This window comes from Saccopteryx bilineata, chromosome 2, assembly GCF_036850765.1.
Source record: "Saccopteryx bilineata isolate mSacBil1 chromosome 2, mSacBil1_pri_phased_curated, whole genome shotgun sequence".
NCBI classification, from domain to species: domain Eukaryota; kingdom Metazoa; phylum Chordata; class Mammalia; order Chiroptera; family Emballonuridae; genus Saccopteryx; species Saccopteryx bilineata.
The window spans coordinates 25,610,161-25,634,050 of record NC_089491.1 but is presented as its reverse complement, the minus strand read 5'-3'; the positions used below and the strand labels follow the sequence as shown (position 1 = coordinate 25,634,050).

The following is a 23,890-nucleotide window of genomic DNA, read 5'->3' as shown; positions in this document are numbered from 1 at the left end:
TCACAGCTGCCATCCTCCAGTGAGCCCCTCACCCCGCCCACTTTCCCCCATCACAGCCAGCTCATCTGCCTCCTCCCATCGGAGGGGACAGTCAGATCATCTGCTGACAGATTACGAAGTCCAGAGGAACAAGGGATTAAACAGCTGTTTTGTTTTATAACAATTGTATCCTATCACCCACCACAATTACAGGCATTTTAATATTTGTTGAATACAACCCACTGAATACTACTTCCAAGATTATATTTTTGCTGCCCCTAAAAGATATTTAACTTTGTTCTGTACAACTGGGGCTAAAAGTCTGTTAACTACATTCTTCTATTTTAAAATTTATACCTCCAAGAAAGGAGAGAAGTACATTGCATGCCAGGCAACCTCTTAATCCCATTTCATAGATGAAGAAGCTGAGGCTCAGAATAATTGATAACTTCTCATTGTTACCTTAAGATTTAGTAAGAGATCCACCTCCAAAGCCCACACTCGCTCTACCCAACGCTATCAGATCCTGGGTCACTGCTTTAAGCAGTGAACTGTTCCGCCCTGTGTTCACTTACCTCCCCTCCAATCACGGCCAATTCGGTCTGTGTGCACGGATGAGGAAATCGAACAGGCAACCCACCCGGGTTCTTCCAGGGTTCAACTACCAGAGAGGGTGACTCTGCAGGATGGGCAGACGAAGTTTACAAAGAGCTGACTGGCTCTTTTTAAAAAACTCACATTATTACTTGCTAAAACACTTAACATGCAATTTGGATTATTTCCAAATGTATTCTGGAAACTCATTATTAGGGTGCTCCAGTTCATGACAAGAGAAAACAGAGGCAGAAAACACCTGCCAATTCCATGCGATAGCCTAGGGTTTCCAGAGGAGTTAGAAGATCTAACAATGCAGCAGACAAGATACAAGTCACGTTTCAAGAATTAAACATCCACATAAGTCCATGGGTTCCTAACATTCTGGTACTCACCCCAAAGGTACTTAAGTATCTGGCCACCTGCCAGCTGCAATGCTACTGATTTGGTCTTGGAACTGCAACACAGGCCGATTATCACCCCATCCACTGTCACAGAGGAGCTGGCAAAACAAAAAAAGGGAGGAGGGGAATGTGAGCAGACAGTTTTTCTCAAAAGTAGTCACATTTCACTGACTTTGCAAATAGGAAAAGAAACAAGCAATTTTCTTTTGGTGCTGCTCTGCTTTTTTCAACACAACACACACAACACACACACACACAGTGATGAACCACTGTGCCGCAGGCCCAGACAAAGCAGTCACCTGTCACATCACACTGTTTTCCACGACACAGATGAGCTAGGTGTCTACATGGGGAAGTCATCACTCCTATTCTGGCAGCACTCATTGTAATTTATTGCAACTTATTACAATTTATCACCTTCATTAGACATGCCTGGTGCCAATATTATCTGTCTTCTTAAAATATAAACTGCATTAATAAAGCAGTGTATCTGTAGGAAAATACAGCACTCTCTTAATCACTATCATATTCATTCATAGAAATTTGTGGGTCTTCATTAACCGGAAGAGGGGAATCTGCTATTGCCATTATATCATATTTGCTTCTGAGTCAGTGAACAGAGACTAGATGTGTATTAAAGAAAGTGGAAGAGGTAGCGATAAAATCAAATGGTAACGATGCTACATCTATTCAAAGAGTTTTTAACCAATCTACAAAATACTCAAAAGCACTGGCCAGTGGTTCAGTGGATAGAGCATAGGCCCAACGTATGGACATCCTAGGTTCAATTGCTGGTCAGGGCACACAGGAGAAGTGGGCATCTGCTTCTTTCCCTCTCCCCCTTCTCTCCCTCTTCCCCTTCCACAACCAGTGGCTCAATTGGCTCGAGGACAGCCCTGGGTGCTGAGGATAGCTTGGATGATGGTTCGAGCATCTCAGCCTCAGGTGCTAAAAATAGATTGATATTCAAGCATTAGCCCAAGACAGGGTTACTGGGTGGATCCCAGTCAGAGCACATGTAGGAGTCTGTCTCCCCTTCTCTCATTTAGAAATAAAGGGGAAAAATATACCCAAAATGTTCCAAATTTTGTGAGGATAAATAATCTGTAAGGGGACAACTCTGGAACTAGGCTTGCTGGAATTGGACCCTGGTTTCACCTGTGTGGTCTCAGGCAAGTTACTTAAGTGCTGTGTGTCTTAGCTGTCTCAGTTATAGAATGCTAGCAGTACAAAGTCTGAGGGGTATTGTGAGAACTAAGTGAATTAATATAGGTAAAACACTAAGAAGAGTACCTTTAAAAAAGTACTTGCTGTAGTAAGTGTAAGCTATTAAGAGCTATAAACTAATTGAGGGACTTTATATTCCTCAAAGATGTTAACATTCTACATATATGGACAAAACAGTCTTTCTTGAGAAACAAAACTCAGAGAAACAGAAACATATTTTAAATAACTTCTCGTTCCCTTTACAGTAAATGAGATGACTACATCTAGCCTTTTCTTCTATAAAGAATTCTAAATTTTGAAAAGTAGAAACTTGCATAATTTAGGCATTTCTAATGAAAACTGCTCTGCTTTTCAAAAATAAATCCCTGGTTATGTTTAAGTGCTACATGTAGCCACAACATTTTCTGCATTCAGGCATATTCACAAAAAGCTTTTTAAAAATATAAAAGCATTACGAGTCAAAGATTAGAGAAGTTCGTAACTGCTGGAGAGTAATGTCAGCATACGCTTAAGGGGCCACGTTTTGTCACTGGAAACCGGAGCCCATCACAAAGCTGCCGGGACAGCACTACCGACTGCACAACACGGCTCACAGTGCAGAAAGCAGCAGTCATTAGCTAAAGCCTGTTACATAACAAAGATGCAGTCAGGAATCGAAATGAAACTCTCGGCCAGGGAACAGTGGAATTTTAGCAAAGAAAAACAGAGGAATTCTATCAAATGCAATCGACAATGACAGAAAGCAGATTTCTGGTTGTCTGGGGATGTGGTGGGCATGGAGGAATCTGTTACCAAGGGGCATAAAAAATGTCTGTGGGGAAAGCCTACGTTCTATTTCCTGACTGTATGGCTTCACTGATGTATAGATGTCAATAGTTATCAAATTGTACACATATAACTTGTGCAGTTTATTGTATTGATTATACCTTAATGAAACTATACAATTAGAAAATAAAACGATAGGGCTCTGGCTGGTCAGCCTGGCTTGTGGAAGTTCCAGGTCCAATTCCCAGCCAGGGCACACAGGAGGAACACCCATCTGCTTTTCCATCCTTCCCCCTCGTTTCTTTCTCTCTCTCTTCTCACAGCCAAGGCTCCATTGGAGCAAAGCTGGCCTAAGCACTAAGAATGGCTCCATGGTCTCTGCCTCAGGCGCTAAAATGGCTCTGGTTGCAACAGAGCAACGCTCCAGATGGGCAGAGCATCGCCCCCTGGTGGGCATGCCAACTGGATCCCAGCCAGGCACATGCAGGGAGTCTGTCTCTCTGCCTCCCTGCTTCTCACTTCAGAAAAATACCAAAATAAATAAATAAGTAAATAAATAAATAAATAAAAATAAAAAACAAAGAAAACAAAAAGATAAAAAAGAAGAAAAATAGACTTTCCGGTAGCAAATGTAGTCAAGTATCAAACAAAATGTGAAGAAAAGGAGGAGGCCTGACATCAAAATGAAACACATGGCCCCGGCCAGTTGGCTCAGTGGTAGAGCGTCAACCTGGCGTGTGGGAGACCCGGGTTCGATTCCCGGCCAGGGCACACAGGAGAAGTGCCCATCTGCTTCTCCACCCCTCTCCCTCTCCTTCCTCTCTGTCTCTCTCTTCCCCTCCCGCAGCCAAGGCTCCATTGGAGCAAAGTTTGCCTGGGCGCTGAAGATGGCTCTGTGGCCTCTGCCTCAGGCGCTAGAATGGCTCTGATTGCGGCAGAGTGACGCCCCAAGATGGGCAGAGCATCACCCCCTGGTGGGCATGCTGGGTGGATCCCAGTCGGGCGCATGCGGGAGTCTGTCTGACTGCCTCCCCGTTTCCAACTTTGGAAAAAATAAAAAAATAAAAATAAATAAAAAAATGAAACACATATAAACAGATCTTATAACTGATAAAAAATTTTTTTTTTTTAATTTACTGATTTCAGTGAGAGAGAGAAAGAGAGGGACAGGAACATCAATCTGCTCCTGTATGTGGCCTGACCAGGGATCAAACCAGCAACCTCTACAGTTCGGGACGATGCTGTAACCCAGTGGTCGGCAAACTCATTAGTCAACAAAGCCAAATATCAACAGTACAAGGATTGAGATTTCTTTTGAGAGCCAAATATTTTAAACTTAAGCTATATAGGTAGGTACATTCCTTATCGAGGTAGTGCCCACACATGGTATTCTGTGGAAGAGCCACACTCAAGGGGCCAAAGAGCCACATGTGACTCACGAGCCGCAGTTTGCCAGCCACGGCTCTAACCAGTTGAGCTATCAGCCAGGACTCTCATAACTGACTTTACTAACTAACAAAGGTAATTAGAGCAGCTGATTCTTGGGCTCGCTACTGCCCTGCTGGAATATAAGTATATGCTCAAATAAAACTTTTAGTACGTCTTAAAATGGTTTGCCTCATCTACTGGTATTTGTCTTATTTTTCACTTTTTGATACATTTTTAGCCTGTATTTTAAAAGTGTTTTTACTTATGCCCTGGCCAGACAACTCGGATGGTTAGAGCGTTGTCCCAAAGCGCAGAGATTGCCAGTTTGATACCCAGTCGGGGCACATACAAGAATAAATCGATGTTCCCGTCTTTCTCTCTCCTTCCTCTCTCTCTAAAATCAGTAAAATAAACATTAAAAAAATATTTTATTTACTGACTTTACAGAGGGTGGGGGTTGGAGCAAGAAGTATCAATTTATAGTTGCTTCACTTTAGTTATTCATTGATTGCTTATTGTCAGTGCCTTGACCAGGCCAGCCCAGGGGTTCGAACTGGCGTCCTCAGCATTACAGGTTGATGCTTCACCCACTGTGCCACCACAGGCCAGGCTTAGCATGTATTTTGACATGACTCAAAACTAGCCTTAACCTCTGGCTAAGTGTGTCTATCATTAGAAGCCCAAAAAATTCCTATGCTCACGAGGACAAAGCATCACTCCACCTGCAAACACACGAACACAGGAAGTGCTGTCATACCTAACAGTGAGCTGTCCGTGCTCGTCGTCCGTCCCGGAGGAGGCCGCAGTCAGACGGTGAACAACAGACTGCGGGCTGGACGGACTGTGGCTAACGGCCAGGAAGACGTCTTCTTGGATCCAGGTAAGAAAGACAAGCTTCAGTGGATTCACTTCTTGGTCTTCACTATTCTCAAATTGAATTCTGTTTTAAATATTGAAGAATATCCAAGATGTGAATAAAACTTTAATACCACTGAGATTTTCCTGAGTGAAGAATAAACCACCCTACATTTAGTCAACACCTAATTATTTAGACTGAGGAACAAACCTGAAGTAATGTCAAATACTAAAAAATCCAAAACTAATGCTTGCCTGGCTCTAAACTGTGTTTTCTACTTATTTAATATTGTTTCTTTTGTGTGTGCATGTTTGTAACAGAGAGAGAGAGGGACAGATAGGGACAGACAGGAAGGGAGAAAGATGAGAAGAATCAATTCTTCATTGTGGCATCTTAATTGTTCATTGATTGCTTTCTCACATGTTCCTTGCCTAGGGGACTGCAGCAGAGCGAGTGACCCCTTACTCAAGCCAGCAACCTTGGTCTCAAGCTGGTGAGCTTTGCTCAAACTGGATGAGCCCATCCTCAAGCCGGCAGCTTCAGGGCCTCGAACCTGGGTCCTCCGCATCCAGGCCGATGCTCTATCCACTGCGCCACCACCTGGTCAAGCTAATGTTGTTTCTTACACTCTGAGATCTTTAAAGAGAACATTTCATGAAACTGACCACGCAAGAAAATTACCTGGCCCTGGTTGACTCTACACTAACAAACCTGAGTTTTCTACTGTCCCCGCTTACCAGCATTTAAAGCAAACTGCAGCAGGTATTTGGATCTCAATAGGATAGGCCCTTTTCTAGCGCCCCACATCAAAATGAGTAAGAGTCCGAGAGAGTTTCCTACCTCTAACACCTTCCTCCTGGAGCACCCGTGCACCAGAGAGTACTTGCCCCCTCACACGGGAACTCATCATGGCGACTGCCTGCCTTGAGCTCAAGCAGCAAATGCTCGGGCACTGAAGGAGCTGGGCCATGGGCCTGACTTTCCTCCTCAAGCAGCTCTGCCAGGACTCAGTCTCTCCACTGCATTCAGCCCCACGCCGGGGCCCCACCGGGTTCTCACCGACACGCTGCCCGCCACACCCACGTTCCCAACCCTTCTCTGCCAGTCCTAACCCAGCCCTTCTTCTAGGACCAAGACAACTATTCATGTCCTTCCCGAACTCTTCTCAATCACGTGAAGCTATCCTCTCCACTTCTAAAAGATGAAACTATATTCTAAATTGCTTTATACTTTCTGTCCTCAAGTGGTTTCAAGTCTATGAAAAAAAATCCACGTCAATGTTCTTTGAAAATTACTAGGTATAAATAGGCAGCCCCCAAATCATACACAGGTTAGATACATTATACATTTATGAAATATATTACATGTATTTAAGAAATGTTCAATTGTTTGTTCCAGTCAGTTTATTATTCCTATTAATTCAGAAATAAATGCTCCTGGGAGGCAGAATAGTACAGTAATTAAGAACATGGCTCATCAAATAGAATAAACTCAAATCCCAGATTATCACAGAAATGGCGTAGAATTAACAATGTGGCTTTTGGGTCATTTCATAATACCTGTAGTGTACCTGAGGTATTCGATTATCCCCCAAAATTTATACTATTATTTCCATGGGCGAGCTCATTCCGATTTCCAACCTGCGGCCCTCACAACAAGCACAGGGGCTTGGTGTGGGATGAGGCAAAGGCAGAGGCTGTGTACAGCCAGCCATATGGTAACAGCTGGGCATCCTCACTTAGGTAAGCGAGGGAAACTGGCCTGCCGTCTTCACCTCCACCCTCCCCATGCGCTTTTCCGGGGAGAACCAACACTGTTGAGAGGAAAGGGCTGTAGGCTGGGCTACTACTTGTGTTCTCCTGCCTCCACACCTGACAGTCCCATCACAGGTAAGCGGCCGCCCGACGAGGCTGAAACACCAGCCCCCGCCTGTTGTATGTACTTGTTCCACTCAGCTAAGGCACAGGAGAACGGTGGGTAGAGTCAGAGGTGAATGCTGGCTCCTTCCGCTCCCAGAGGTCCCAGATAATTAAGAACTGCTTACTCGTATCTCTTTTCCAGATGAGGTGTCCTAATGGGAACTTTAAACCCATTTCCGCCCACAGCTCCCAGTTTCACCGTGGGATCCACACTTGGACTGTCACCTGGAAAACAAAGCGGTCACAGTAAACTACAAACATTTCCCCCGATACTGAGGTTATGGGCTCCTGCCCTGCACTTAATGGATTCTAGGGGTCACACTGCTTTACAAATAAAGCAATCTAGAAAATAATCACATCTCAATCTCTTTCTTAAATCTCTGCCTTACCTACCTTTCAGGTTTAACCAAAAACCATTTTCCCGTCACACTACATTGGTCACAACCCCACCACCACCTCTCACCAACCTCGCATCCTTGGTTACAAGACATTCTCTTTCCATTCCTGATCAGTTTATTCACCTCACAGCAGCCAATACAATCCTTTAAAACACTGAGTCAGAACAGCACACTTCTGCTCCGAACCCTCCTGTGGCTTCCCGTCTCATACAGTAAGTTTCCTGTCCCCTCTGTGACCCCGCCCACCACCCTCCCCTCCCCTGCTCTGCTGCAGCCACTCGGACTCCTGGCTGTTTCCTGCACACAACGAGCACCTTAGACGTGGCTCTGTCCTCTCTCTGGAACGTTCTTACCCCACGGGTCTGCATAGCCCCCTCTGCAATTCCCACCAGGTCTCTCCTTCAATGTCACCTTCACAGAGAGGCTTCCAGATCACCCTACACACAAAGCCACCTTCCCCCGCCGCCCTTATCCCCTGCTCTCCCTAGGCCTAGCCCTTGCTTATTTGTTCCCACAGCATTTGCCCCTTGATCAATTATAACTTTTATTTACAATCTTTCTCCCCAACTAGAAGATATACTCCACCAAGGCATGGACTAGAATAAACCTGGCATATACCAGACAATCAATAAACATGGAGGAAAAAAAGCAGTATCAAATGTCACGTTTGAAAATTGTGGCATCTACTTTGTCTCCACCTGACTCACCTCCAAGTTGTCTGTCTGTCACAGGGCTCTTTCCCTTCAGCTTAGGCTCTGAGCCCTTCTCCGTATCCTGACTTGTCCACTCTGAGACCTCAAATGAAATATCCTGACTTTGTCCTCAACTTCCAATCTTTCCCCTTCTCATTCCTTTTGCTCCCAATAAAATGCACTATTCCTCAACAGCCACCTGACTCCTGCACAACCTGGAGGCTGCCGTCGCTGTCTGTATACGAGCACTCCCGAATCTCTCACTCACCTGCCCTCCTACGATGCTCGCGAAGCAGGTGCCCAGTGCTGCCATGCAACAACTTCAACTCCACGTGAGCTCGCCGCGCCAGGGCCACTGGCTGACACTGCTCCATGTTTGAGAGGCTCATCTCTAAATTCTAGGCTCTAATAATTCTAGGCTCACGACCTTTTGCCAGACTCTTTCACACTCAAACACTCTACACTACATGCCTTAACTTCCCAAAGGCTTTTGACTCCTGCATTTATTTATGTGATCTTTCTCTTCTTTCCATTTCTACAGACACTACCCTGGCTCAAGCTCTCACCAGCCCCTACCTACACATGCAACAGCCCCACGGTATGCCTACCCCGGGCGCCCACACCATGGCCTACTCCACGTGCTGACACCTGACAAGTCTTCCAAAAGCGGAGTTCTCAACCCGCCCTATCTGATTACAGGGAGCTGTAAGTATCACACAATGAATGTAGGGTATACAATACAGTCAACTATACTGACTCTGGTGATGGCTGCAAAACTCTGTGAATATACTAAAACCGCAGGACTGTACACCATACGTGAATGTAAGGCAAATATTCTGTGCGCTGTAGACAATGCGGAAACTCATGAGCACCCTACAGCGAGCACGCAGCTTCCCCTGCGACGGACTCGTTCTCCTCTCACAAAACTAGCAGTCAGACGCCAAATGGTGGTCAAGTAAAAAGACAATTATTTCTTTAGTTTTGATATTACTGGTGCATAAAAAATCTACCTTGAAAAGTGGTTAATTTTTGCTTTTTCTGATTTGCCTCAACAATGAACACATTACAATTATTTTGTAAAGTGATTAAGACTAAGGGTTTGGAAAATTGAACCAAGAGTTTATTTTTTTTATTCCAAAGCCTTCTTAATAAAGTCTTTTCATGACTTGTTAAAAAAAAAAAAGCAATAAGAAGTTTAAGGAGGATTATTACAGCATTTATAGAGTGAGACTAAAATCAGCGCAGCTGGAGAAATACCCACGTACAGTAAGTCCTCACTTAACGCCATCAATGGTTCTCTGACTTTAAACAAAATGACATATAACAAAACCCATTTTATCACAGACTAATTGATATAAACAAGAGCTAAGGTCCTAAGGTATCTCATCAACATTAAAATGCAATGACACTGAACACAATGGGGACTGCTGCAGTATCACTACAATAGTAGGCTGCTGATTTAACAGAAAAGCATATGAGCAATCAGGGAATTCCAATATAAATCAGTTAATTTTGATTATTCTCTCCCTAGCAGCTGTCTTGGTTTTTTTGAGAACTCAAAAGTTATTTGCAGCCTGACCAGGCGGTGGCGCAGTGGATAGAGCATCAGACTGGGATGCAGAGGACCCAGGTTCGAGACCCTGAGGTCGCCAGCTTGAGCGCGGGCTCATCTGGTTTGAGCACAGCTCACCAGCTTGGACCAGGGTCTCTGGCTCGAGCAATGGGTTACTCGGTCTGCTGAAGGCCCGCAGTCAAGGCACATATGAGAAAGCAATCAATGAACAGCTAAGGTGTCACAACGCACAACGAAAAACTAATGATTGATGCTTCTCATCTCTCAGTTCCTGTCTGTCTGTCCCTGTCTATCCCTCTCTCTGACTCTGTAAAAAAAAAAAAAAAGGTATTTTGCAAAAAAGGCCACCAGTGGTATTTGCCAGTAGAATTCATGACCTGACCACAGAGCTCGAAACTAAAAACTAGTTGCAGGTTCTGCCAGTCCACTGGGAAGCAGCTGGAAACTGAGAGCAATGGGGTGTAGAAGGCAAATGAATCAGAAGCCAGAACACCGGAGCTGGAATCCCTGTCCATTCTCGCTCAGGCAAATTCTGCCTGTGACACAGCTCCTAGTGGGGTAGGAGATCAACTAAAAATATGTGCAAAGGTGATGAAAACCGTAAAACACATTAAAGGTGTAATAAGACACCGTCTTATTTCCAGGGTCAAATATTATTCTTTAAATAACTAATGGGACCCTGGCCAGTTGGCTCAGTGGTAGAGCGTCGCCTGACGTGTGCATGCCCTGGGTTCGATTCCTGATCAGGGCACACAGGAGAAGCGTCCATCCGCTTCTCCACCCCCCACCCCTCTTTATCTTCTCTTCTCCTGCAGCCATGGCTCGTTTGGAGCAAGCTGGTCTGGGAGCTGAGGAAGGCTCCATGGCTTCGCCTCAGGTGCTAGAATAGCTTGGCTGCTGAGCAAAGGACCCAGGTGGGCAGAGCATCGCCCTATAGGGGGCTTGCCAGGTGGATCCCAGTCGGGGTGCATGCTGGAGTCTGTCTCTCTGTCTCCCCGCTTCTCACTTAAGAAAAAAATAAATAAATAACTGATGCTTCAAGTTCAATAAAGCAAAAGGAATACCTCTTATAAGCTAAACTAAGACTGAAACTCCCTTGGAGAAACACACAAGCCAATTAAATATCATAATAATAAAGATATTAATTATAAGCTTCAAAATTTTTGCAAACACTAGAGTGAAGGCAATACCAAATTAGAACTTGCTTTATAGAGGAGGAACCCAATTCAGCACATCTTGTTGACAGTTTTGAACATACCACATTTATACACAGAAATCTGGTTAGTGGCATCGAGGACAGCGAGGTCATTACTCTTCTGAGCGTGGGCAGAGAACAGGACCTGATTCGCAGGCTGTGGGAGCAGCAGTCGGTAGGTGTACATGGGAGGCGGAACTACACTCTGCCGGAAGACTGTCACCAACACCCTGTCTGCATTGAGGGAGAGAAGAGGAGGATTAGACACACGGACGTTCAATCTGTAAAATATGGGATCAGAACTGCACAGTACCCTAACTAATAACGGTGGTTGGAAATATACACCAATTCTTTAAAATAATTTTTGGTGTTTTTATCACGAGTAAGCTTAAACTTCATGTAAGGGGGGAACATAAGTATTACGGACTCTATATCTGGCTATTGTCACCTTCACACCTAAAAAAGTCCTTCTCCAGCCTTGGAGGTTTCAGGTGCCAAGGACTAGGAAAAGGTTAAGAGGTCCGAGTTCTAGCTTTGGACTGCAACTAAGCCTGACTGAAGCCAAGGGAATCAATACCTTTAAAATCTGTATAATACTTCCCTCTGTATGGACTTGGTAATAAGGCATAAATGACTAAGTGCTTTACACAGAACATATGATTATTAAATCAGTATTATGACCACTACATAGAATATGAATTAGTACACCAACTCACACTACAATCCAAAGAAAAAGCAAGTTTTCCTTTCTGTTATCAGTAAAAAGTTAACTATTTGTGTGACTACTTCTCTTCCCAATTTCCTCCCTCCACCAAAATAAAAAAAAAAAAAAATCCTCAACCTAATTAAAAAACAATAAGCTAATCTTCATACTAGATGTCTGTGAGTTGAACTGAACACACAGGAGAGGTATATAATTCACAAGTATTTTATCAGACAACAGAGAAACACAGGTGGGGTGACACAAGGGTCAATGAAAATCTAAGTCAGGGCAAAATACAAGACTAACACACCCAAAGACACAACACCACTGTGTCCCTCTACCCAGCGTCAAAATTGTGTACGTCTTCAACAAGCCACCCGAGTAAACATGTGAAGACCATGGGTGCAGCACGATGAGGAACTGGGGTGGGTGAGTGGGTGTGGGAGGGAACACGGTCCTCAGGAGAGTAAATGCCCCACCTACAGGCATTCCCATCCAAACAAAACAACAAATAAAGTAAAAATAAACCAAACAACCCAAGTAAATACTGCTGGTTGTTTTAGTCAAAGCACCACATGTGCACCACTGCACTCAGGGACCCTGCCAGGCTCCCAGACACCCTTCCCCGCTGCTTACTTCCATCGATGACGGCCACATTTGCCATGTCACTTGAATGATCTCCGGCGCTCCGGTCAGTCGTCCAGTGCCAGTCATAGCGAAGGTAGTGCCAGCCCTGACAGAGCACGTGCAGCCGGTGTGGGGTCACGGGGTCCCACAGCAAAGAGACAACCCCGCTCTTCCCACGGGCGCTGAAGGGCAGGCTCTGCTTGAGGTACCAGTGATAGTTGCCAGTGGTCCAGAGCTGAACTGCAAGGGAAGATGAGCGGAAAGCCCTCAGAGGCCGAGGACCAGACTTCACACCGCTGCTGCAGGGGGATGCAGGCAATCTTTTCTTTTCAAAAGACCCTTCCTGCCCAGTCTCTCCATTAAAATAATGTTAATGACAACTGTTAAAAGGAAATTTCCATGGAGATAAAATTTCTAGCATCAATAAGTCAGAAACATGTTTATTATTGCCTTCATTCACCTTCAAACTTTATGATCACAAGGATGCAAGGTTGCTAAAACAAGACAGTGCTTTAGTGAATGGGTTTTTTCCATAAAGATTTAGAAAAATAACTGACAGATTAAGGTATTAAACAATCAATCTAAAAGTACTAGATTAATGTCTGGCCTGTGGCGGCACAGTGGATCAAGTGTCAACCTGGAACGCTGAGGTCGCTGATGTGAAATGCCAGGCTTGCTGGTCAAGGCACATACAAAAAGAAACTACAAGTTAAGGCTTTCCACTCCCCCACCTTCTCTTTCTCTCCACTCTAAAATGAGTAAATAGAGAGTGACGTCACGGAAATGGCGCCGTGAGCAGCGCGTCCGACAGCTCTCCCCTAAATCACAACAATTTTATCAACTAGAAACAGAAAAATTTATCCTCGGAGCATTCCGGAGTTCCACACAAACTGAAAGCGAAAGGACTGTTATCACTTGAATCTGAGAGACGAGGGTGTGGAGGAAGCTACCGCAGCAACGTTCATTCAAGCCGCGAGGGAGTGCACCTGTGGTGAGTCAGCCCACACTCGGGAGCCGCGAGCAGCCGCGGGCGCGCGCCCGGTCCGGTTGCAGAGCGAGCACCGGCCACACTCCGGAGCGCGAGCAGCCACCGGCGTGCCCAGTCCGGTTGCAGAGCGAGCACCGCTAACGTTCCCAGCGGCCCGCGCACTGCGAGTGAGAGTCGCCAGCCACCGGTGCCCGGAGCACCCCATTCGCGCGCGTGCCCTGGGCATTCCACACGCCCAGAGCGCCCTGCTGGCCCGCACACCCAGGGTGCCCCATTATCCTGCGCCTGGTGCGATTCAGCCGCCAGCGGCAGGGCAAGCGGGAGAGGCACCAGGGAGGTCTTCTACTTGGGAGATTCTCTCCGTGGGCGGGGCACCTCACCCAGCCATTCAAGCTAACAATCAAGTGTTGGGGGAGGGGCGCGCGCAGGCAGCCTAAAATACCTTCGGGAGCACAGCTGCGACCCAATCACTGAAATTAGCTTAACCCATGAAATCTGCGCACCCTCGGTTCTAATTGATAAGATCTCTCTCAGTTCAGCGACCCAAGACAAGAGGCGTGATATTTTTTAGTGCCTCTCGCTAAAGGGGCGGGGGCAACTTCTGATTGATAGAGCCTCCATATTCAGGGATAAACGCTAACAAGAGGGACTTGGCAGATAATAAGATCTATACTACACTAGTCGCAAGCAGAGACTAGTGCCTCTTCTTCCCAGCCAAAACAGGCTACAAAGTGTGGAAAGCCTGGGTTGAGAGGTCCAACTGAATGCTAGGCGCTGAACAGTCACCTTGACAACAATTGACTCCCACCCCCGCCTGATTACACTGGAGGCCCTGACTGCCAGAGCCTTTCCCAAAGCCTTGCACTGAGTGGGGATAGAGTGGGGATTTCCCAGCTCTTTGAGCCTCTTACTCCCCAGGCAGAAGCAGTTGCAGCCTTATAGCTGGATCACCAGGCTGCTAATTCAGGAAGGGGGGACTAGGAGAGAGAATCCAGGAAAGCAAACTCTCTCATCGTTGGACCCTGCCAACGCCAACAAGCCTTGACTACCAGCAAGACTAAAGCCAATTATATGACATTGCCATAGAATCCCATCAACTGCAAATCCCTACCTAAGTGTGACACAGGGGCAGAGCCTGGGGTACAGAGTCACCGACCAGGAAGAGGGAGAGAAAAGAAAAAGGAAGAAGTTAACCTCTCAAAATCAAGAAAAATCCACAGACTTTACAACTTGTTCCACTAATTTTTTTGTTGTTGTTGTTTGTTTCTTCTATCTTATTGCCTTTATTTCCTCCACCTCGGTCCTTCTATTCTCTGCCCATCTTATGCTTCCCTTTTCTTGAACTACACTACCCATAACTGTTACATTTTATTTCTCTTCATCCTCACCCTCCTTTAAGCTTATACTCCAAAACACTTAACTCTCACTCTCTCCTCTTTTGTTTTTTTTTTGATTTGCTTTATTTTGTTTTTTTCTCTTCCTTTTTTATTTCTTCCTTCATTTTTCTCTTTTTCTTATTTTTTCCTTTCTATTCGTTTTTTCTTTTCTCGTTTTACTTTCCTCCCATTTAATCCTCAATCACGAACAAATTAATTTGGGACTCAAGGCTTTTTTTGGCTTTATTTTTCTTTTTTGCTTTCGTTTTTGTTTTTTTCTTGTTTGTTTATTTTTGTGGCATTTTGGGTCCTCCCAACCCAAGGTCTCCATTGTATTTAGTCTTCGCTCCACTTAATACAACAGATTTTTACTTATTATTTTTATTTTTTTCTTCTTTATTATTCTTTTTTTGGTCCTTTTTTCTGGTTCCCTCTTATCCCTCTCATTATATCTCTTAGTTGACCATCACTTACAAGCAAATCATCTTATGCTTGTCTAAAATTTTCTTCTTCTTTTTTTTTTTTTTTGCATTTAGTAGGTCCCTACTCCCTTTTTTTGCCCCTTGAACTCTTCACCCCAAATCAGGCCGTCCATTATAGGCACGATATTTCCCTGAGGAGGGGAGAGGAGGGAAAGAGAAGAAAGAAAAAAAGGGGGAAATAATAAATTATTACTGTTTTTTTTTGTGGGGTGTTTTACCTTTTTTTTTTTTTTTTTTTTTTTTTTTCTTTTTTCTCTTGTTTTTTTTTTTTTTTTTTTTTTTTTTTTTTTTACAGAGGCAGAGATAGACAGGGACAGACAGACAGGAACAGAGAGAGATGAGAAGCATCAATGATCAGTTTCTTGTTGCGCATTGCGACTTCTTAGTTTGTTCATTGATTGCTTTCTCACATGTGCCTTGACCGTGGGCCTTCAGCAGACTGAGTAACACCTTGCTGGAGCCAGCGACCTTGGGTCCAAGCTGGCGAGCTCTTTGCTCAAGCCAGATGAGCCCGCGCGCGACCTCGGAGTCTCGAACCTGGGTACTTCCGCATCCCAGTCCGACGCTCTATCCACTGCGCCACCGCCTGGTCAGGCTACTCTTTTTTAATTCTAATTAGTGCTATCAACAAGACCACCCTCAGATGCCAATAAGAAAGAGGAAATTGAATATTATGGATACAAAAGAAAGAGAGGTAACACAAATAGATGTGGAAAAATCTATGGAGAAAAGACTTAACATATTGGAAGCCTTGGAGCTAAATGACAGAGAATTTAAAATAGAAATCTTAAAAATACTCAGAGATATACAAGAAAACACAGAAAGGCAATATAGGGAGATCAGAAAACAACTCAATGAACACAAAGAATATATTACCAAGGAAATTGAAACTATTAAAACAAATCAAACAGAAATGAAAAACTCAATTCACGAGCTGAAAAACGAGGTAACAAGCTTAGCTAACAGAACAGCCCAGATTGAAGATAGGATTAGTGAAATAGAAGACAAACAACTTGAGGCACAACAGAGAGAAGAAGAAAGAGACTCAAAAATAATAAAAAACGAGAAAGCCCTACAGGAATTGTCTGACTCCATCAGAAAGAATAACATAAGAATAATAGGTATATCAACGGGAGAAGAGAAAGAAAATGGAATGGAGAATATACTCAAACAAATAATAGACGAGAACTTCCCAAGCCTGTGGGAAGAACTAAAGCCTCAAATTCAAGAAGCAAACAGAACACCGAGTTTTCTTAACCCCAACAAACCCACTCCAAGGCACATCATAATAAAGATGACACAAACCAATGACAAAGAAAAAATTCTCAAGGCAGCCAGGGAAAAGAAGAGTACAACATATAAAGGAAGGCCTATTAGATTATCATCAGATTTCTCAGCAGAAACTCTACAAGCTAGAAGAGAGTGGACCCCAATATTTAAAGCCCTGAAAGAGAGGAACTTTCAGCCAAGAATACTATACCCATCAAAGCTATCCTTCAAGTATGAAGGAGATATAAAAACATTCACAAATACAGAAAAGATGAGAGAATTTATCAACAGAAAGCCCCCACTCCAGGAAATACTAAAGGAGGTTTTCCAACCAGATTCAAAGAACAAAAGAAAACAACACCACAAGTAACAGCTCCACCAAGAACACAATAAAACCAAACTTAAACTGTGACAACAAAGGAAAAAAAGGGGGGAGAGGATGGAGATTAACAGTAGCAAAGGACGATGAAGTGCAGAAATACTTATAAGATAGGGTACTACAATGAATATGGTAGGTACCCTTTTCATTACTTAATGGTAACCACCCTTGAAAAAACCACCACAAAAACACTTGACTTAAAAAAGGTAGCAACAGAGGAAAGAAGTATGGAACACAAACAAACAAAAACAAATGATAGAAAAACAAAAGAGAAGAATCAAACTAGATACAAAACTAACAGAAAGCAATTTATAAAATGGCAGTAGGGAACCCACAAGTGTCAATAATTACACTAAATGTAAATGGATTAAATTTACCAATAAAAAGACACAGAGTAGCAGAATGGATTAAAAAAGAAAATCCAACTATATGCTGCCTACAAGAAACACATCTAAGCAACAAGGATAAAAACAAATTCAAAGTGAAAGGCTGGAAAACAATACTCCAAGCAAACAACACCCAAAAAAAAGCAGGCGTAGCAATACTCATATCTAATAATGCTGACTACAAGACAGAAAAAGTACTCAGAGACAAAAATGGTCATTTCATAATGATTAAGGGGAAGTTGAATCAAGAAGACATAACAATCCTTAATATATATGCACCAAACCAAGGAGCACCAAAATATATAAGACAGCTACTTATTGACCTTAAAACAAAAACTAACAAAAATACAATCATACTTGGAGACCTCAATACACCGCTGACGGCTCTAGATCGGTCATCCAAACAGAGAATCAATAAAGATATAGTGGCCTTAAACGAAATACTAGAACAACTGGATATGATAGACATCTACAGGACACTTCATCCCAAAGCGACAGAGTATACATTTTTCTCTAGTGTACATGGAACATTCTCAAGAATTGACCATATGTTGGGCCACAAAGACAATATCAGCAAATTTAGAAAAATTGAAATTGTACCAAGCATATTTTCTGATCATAAAGCCTTGAAACTAGAATTCAACTGCAAAAAAGAGGGGGAAAAACCCACAAAAATGTGGAAACTAAACAACATACTTCTAAAAAATGAATGGGTCAAAGAAGAAATAAGCGTAGAGATCAAAAGATATATACAGACAAATGAAAATGAAAATACGACATATCAGAATCTCTGGGATGCAGCAAAAGCAGTAATAAGAGGAAAGTTCATATCACTTCAGGCCTATATGAACAAACAAGAGAGAGCCGAAGTAAACCACTTAACTTCACACCTTAAGGAACTAGAAAAAGAAGAACAAAGACAACCCAAAACCAGCCGAAGAAAGGAGATAATAAAAATCAGAGCAGAAATAAATGAAATAGAGAACAGAAAAACTATAGAAAAAATCAATAAAACAAGGAGCTGGTTCGTTGAAAAGATCAACAAAATTGACAAACCATTGGCAAGACTCACCAAGGAAAAAAGGCACAGGACTCAAATAAATAAAATCCAAAATGAAAGAGGAGAGATCACCACAGACATCATAGATATACAAAGAATTATTGTAGAATACTATGAAAAATTATATGCCACCAAATACAACAATCTAGAAGAAATGGATAAATTCCTAGAACAATGCAACCTTCCTAGACTGAGTCATGAAGAAGCAGAAAGCCTAAACAGACCAATCAGCAGGGAGGAAATAGAAAAAACTATTAAAAACCTCCCCAAAAATAAAAGTCCAGGCCCAGACGGTTATACTAGTGAATTCTATCAAACATTCAAAGAAGACTTGGTTCCTATTCTACTCAAAGTCTTCCAAAAAATTGAAGAAGAAGCAATACTTCCAAACACATTTTATGAGGCCAACATAACCCTCATACCAAAACCTGGCAAGGATGGCACAAAGAAAGAAAACTACAGACCAATATCTCTAATGAATACAGATGCTAAAATACTAAACAAAATACTGGCAAACCGAATACAACAACATATTAAAAAAATAATACATCATGATCAAGTGGGATTCATCCCAGAATCTCAAGGATGGTTCAACATACGCAAAACGGTTAACATAATACACCATATCAACAAAACAAAGAACAAAAACCACATGATCTTATCAATAGATGCAGAAAAGGCTTTTGATAAAATACAACACAATTTTATGTTTAAGACTCTCAACAAAATGGGTATAGAAGCAAAATATCTCAACATGATAAAGGCCATATATGATAAACCATCAGCCAACATCCTATTAAACGGCATAAAACTGAGGACTTTCTACCTTAAATCAGGAACAAGACAGGGTTGTCCACTCTCTCCACTCTTATTCAACGTGGTGCTAGAAGTTCTGGCCAGAGCAATCAGACAAGACAAAGAAATAAAAGGCATCCATATCGGAAAAGAAGAAGTAAAGCTATCACTTTTTGCTGATGATATGATCCTATACATCGAAAACCCGAAGGACTCCACAAAAAGATTATTAGAAACAATAAAACAATACAGTAAGGTCGCAGGATACAAAATTAACATACAAAAGTCCATAGCCTTTCTATATGCCAACAATGAAATATTAGAAAACGAACTCAAAAAAATAATCCCCTTCACGATTGCAACAAAAAAAATAAAATACCTAGGAATAAACATAACAAAGAACGTAAAGGACCTATATAATGAAAATTACAAAGCATTGTTAAGGGAAATCGAAAAAGACACAATGAGATGGAAAAATATTCCTTGTTCTTGGATAGGAAGAATAAATATAATCAAAATGGCCATATTACCCAAAGCAATATACAAATTTAATGCAATTCCCATCAAAATCCCTATGAGATTTTTTAAAGAAATGGAACAAAAAATCATCAGATTTATATGGAACTATAAAAAACCCCGAATAGCCAAAACAATCCTAAGGAAAACGAATGAAGCTGGGGGCATTACAATACCTGACTTTAAACTATATTATAGGGCCACGATAATCAAAACAGCATGGTATTGGCAGAAAAATAGACACTCAGACCAATGGAACAGAATAGAAAGCCCAGAAATAAAACCACATATATATGGTCAAATAATCTTTGATAAAGGGGCCAACAACATACAATGGAGAAAAGAAAGCCTCTTCAACAAATGGTGTTGGGAAAACTGGAAAGCCACATGCAAAAGAATGAAACTCGACTACAGCCTGTCCCCGTGTACTAAAATTAATTCAAAATGGATCAAAGACCTAAATATAAGACCTGAAACAATAAAGTACATAGAAGAAGACATAGGTACTAAAATCATGGACCTGGGTTTTAAAGAACATTTTATGAACTTGACTCCAATGGCAAGAGAAGTGAAGGCAAAGATAAATGAATGGGACTATATCAGAATAAACCGTTTTTGCTCAGCAAGAGAAACTGATATCAAAATAAACAGACAGCCAACTAAATGGGAAATGATATTTACAAACAACAGCTCAGATAAGGGCCTAATATCCAAAATTTACAAAGAACTCATAAAACTCAACAACAAACAAACAAACAATCCAATAAAAAAATGGGAAGAGGACATGAACAGACACTTCTCCCAGGAAGAGATACAAATGGCCAACAGATATATGAAAAGATGCTCAGCTTCATTAGTTATTAGAGAAATGCAAATCAAAACTACAATGAGATACCACCTCACCCCTGTTAGATTAGCTATTATCAACAAGACGGGTAATAGCAAATGTTGGAGAGGCTGTGGAGAAAAAGGAACCCTCATTCACTGTTGGTGGGACTGTAAAGTAGTACAACCATTATGGAGGAAAGTATGGTGGTTCCTCAAAAAACTGCAAATAGAACTACCTTATGACCCAGCAATTCCTCTACTGGGTATATACCCCAAAACCTCAGAAACATTGATACGTGAAGACACATGTAGCCCCATGTTCATTGCAGCACTGTTCACAGTGGCCAAGACATGGAAACAACCAAAAAGCCCTTCAATAGAAGACTGGATAAAGAAGATGTGGCACATATACACTATGGAATACTACTCAGCCATAAGAAATGATGACATCAGATCATTTACAGCAAAATGGTGGGATCTTGATAACATTATAAGGAGTGAAATAAGTAAATCAGAAAAAAACAAGAACTACATGATTCCATACATTGGTGGAACATAAAAATGAGACTAAGAGACATGGACAAGAGTGTGGTGGTTACCAGGGTTGGGGGGAGGGAGGACATGGGAGGGAGGGAGGGAGAGAGTTAGGGGGAGGGGGAGGGGCACAGAGAACTAGATAGAGGGTGGCGGAGGACAATCTGACTTTGGGCCAGGGGTATGCAACATAATTTAATGACAAAATAACCTAGACATGTTTTCTTTGAATATATGTACCCTGATTTATTAATGTCATCCCATTACCATTAATAAAAATTTATTAAAAAAAATAAAAATAAAAAAATAAAATGAGTAAATAAAATAAAATAAAATGGCACTGGTCAGTTGGCTCAGTGGTAGAGCGTCGGTCTGGTGTGTGGACGTCCCGGGTTTGATTCCCAGTCAGGGCACACAAGAGAAGCAACCATCTGCTTCTCACTCTTCCCCTCCCCTTCTCTCTCTCTTTCTCTCTCTCTCTATCCACTCCCTCCCCACAGACATGGCTCAGTTGGCTCAGGTACATCGGCCCCTGGCACAAGGATGGCTCCATGGAGCCTCCACCTCAGGCACTAAAAATAGCTTGGCTGCAAGCATGGTCCCAGATGGGCAGAGCATTGGCCCCAGATGGGGGTTGCCATATGGATCCTGGACAGGATGTATGTAGAAGTCTTTCTCTCTATCTTCCCTCCTCTCACTTAAGGAAAATAGCCTTTGTTCCGACACAAGGAATCCAATGAGATGAGGCCTGGAAAGTGTTTTGCTTTTTTATTTCTCAAGGTGCAGCCGGGTTGAAAACCACTGGGTCAAATGAATGAATAAATGAATGAGCATCTTAGTAACATCTGAATAAAGTTCTACTGATTAAAAAGTTTGAAAGCCACTTAGAAATAATTGAGCAAGTGAAAAGATTTATGAACAAAATGTTCAGAGCATTTTGTTCAGTGTAGACCCTGAAAAATTACAATTGAAGGTCTAACAGAATGGGATTTAATAACTATGGCACAAATGACTATTATACAGCAATTTAAAATAATGCAAATGGACATCTGAAATGGAAATGTGTTTGGGACAGGGGAATCACAAAACTGAACGTATCATAGCTATATAGGTAACAAAAATGAGATCATGCCTATACTCAGCTATACACACAGAATCTGGAAATGAAAAAATTTTAGTAGTGATTATTAGAGTGACAGAATTATGGATTTTTTTCCTTCTCATATTTATTTTCTAATGTTTCCACCTATTACATATACACTAAAAAACACCTATTTACACAATTTATAAGGTATAGGGAAGATTCTTACATCAAACACAACTTCTCCTTCACTTCCACAGTGTTGTATTCTTTTGGCCAATGTTCTGATTTCCTGTAGGAATACACCATCTAAGAAAGGAAGTACTTAGGACCTGTATGGTCAATTTTATATGTCAGCTTGGCCAGGCTTGGTGCCAGGTTGTCTGGTTGAACAGTGTCTCAATGTTGCTGGGAAGGTTTTCTGTAGTTAAATCATATAATCAGGTGATTTTAAATAAAGCAGATTTTCCTCCATAATGTGAGTGGGTCTCATCCAATGAGGTAAGGGCCTGAAGAGCAAAGGTTTCCCGGAGGAAAAGGAATTCTACCCCAAAACTGTAACATAGAATCGTATCTGTCCGCAAACTGCGGGCCTGTCCTAAATTTCAGACAAGACTGAAACGTCACCTTGTACCTGGATTTCCAGCCTGCTGACTGCCCTGACTCTGTTTCTCCACAGCCCCCTGACTGACCCACGGCTGACACCATAACTAAAAAAGCCTACCCATGCTCACCTCTCCACCTACCCACTCAGCCGCCCTGGATTCTGCGGCAGCACTAAGGAGACTAAGCAGAAGGGGTATCTTCTACTTTCAATTGCACTTCATGGGGCAGAGGGCTGAGACAAAGTAGCTGTCTTACCATAGGCTTTTAGAGCTGAATTTTCTTCCATCGGAAGCTCTTCCAACCAAACTGCCAGCACAGTGGAATCTGCATTCCAGAGCAGGTCATTCACCTAGTGGGGAAAAAAGCCCTGTCACTGTCCTTCAGCTCTGTATTTACTTCAAAATCTTTATGACCGCGGAACCCCCTGCTCTCACAAACCAAACAATCCCACCACTTGAGCTGACCCCTTGCTGTAAATTATTAACCTAGAGTCATTAAACAAATCTGTGCAATATGTCATTATATGTCAAGGACTTTTAAAAATGTATTACGTTTAAAGATTAAAAGAGACTACAACCAAAAGCAAGGTGACATTTTTAGACAGTCAGGGAAATCTGAATATGGACTGGTATAGATAATACTAAGAAATTATTACTAATTTTGTAAGATGTGATCATGGAATTGTGGTTACTTAAAGAAAAATTCTTTTTTTTTACACAGTCAGAGAGAGGTATAGATAGAGACAGACAGACTGGAACGGAGAAAGATGAGAAGCATCAATCATCAGTTTTTTGTTGTGGCACCTTAGTTATTCACTGATTGCTTTCTCAAATGTGCCTTGACTGTGGGGCTACAGCAGACCGAGCAACCCCTAGCTCAAGCCAGCAACCTTGGGTTCAAGCTGGTGAGCTTTTGCTCAAACCAGATGAGCAAAAGCTGGCGACCTCGGGGTCTCAAACCTGGGTCCTTAGCATCCCAGTCTGACACTCTATCCACTGCGCCACTGCCTGGTGAGGCAAGAAAAACTCTTAACTGTTAGAAATGAATAGTAAAAATACATTTTCTAAAATTAAGAAAACCCTGGGGAATGAGATAACAATGTGTGTGTGGGATGGGGGGTATAAGCCAGAGAGGGGTGGATAGATAAAAATAATTTTGCACAGTGTTTGTGTCAAACAAGTAACAGGTACAAGGGAGTTCATGAAGCTCTTCTCTCAACTTTTAGTACAC

General features: G+C 42.4%; 1 protein-coding gene across 1 annotated transcript in view; it reads right to left on the bottom strand.

The window, feature by feature from the left end:
* Nucleotides 1–23,890, bottom strand: part of ELP1 (elongator acetyltransferase complex subunit 1) — a 75,025-nt gene that overhangs the window by 33,181 nt on the left and 17,954 nt on the right. Inside the window, exons 10-16 of the mRNA XM_066256580.1 lie at nt 22,916–23,009; nt 12,370–12,600; nt 11,094–11,264; nt 7,298–7,397; nt 5,155–5,337; nt 969–1,075; nt 555–658 (exon numbers count right to left, since the gene is read on the bottom strand). Of these exons, the coding sequence (XP_066112677.1) occupies nt 555–658; nt 969–1,075; nt 5,155–5,337; nt 7,298–7,397; nt 11,094–11,264; nt 12,370–12,600; nt 22,916–23,009 (990 nt within the window). The remainder of the gene's footprint in view (nt 1–554; nt 659–968; nt 1,076–5,154; nt 5,338–7,297; nt 7,398–11,093; nt 11,265–12,369; nt 12,601–22,915; nt 23,010–23,890) is intronic.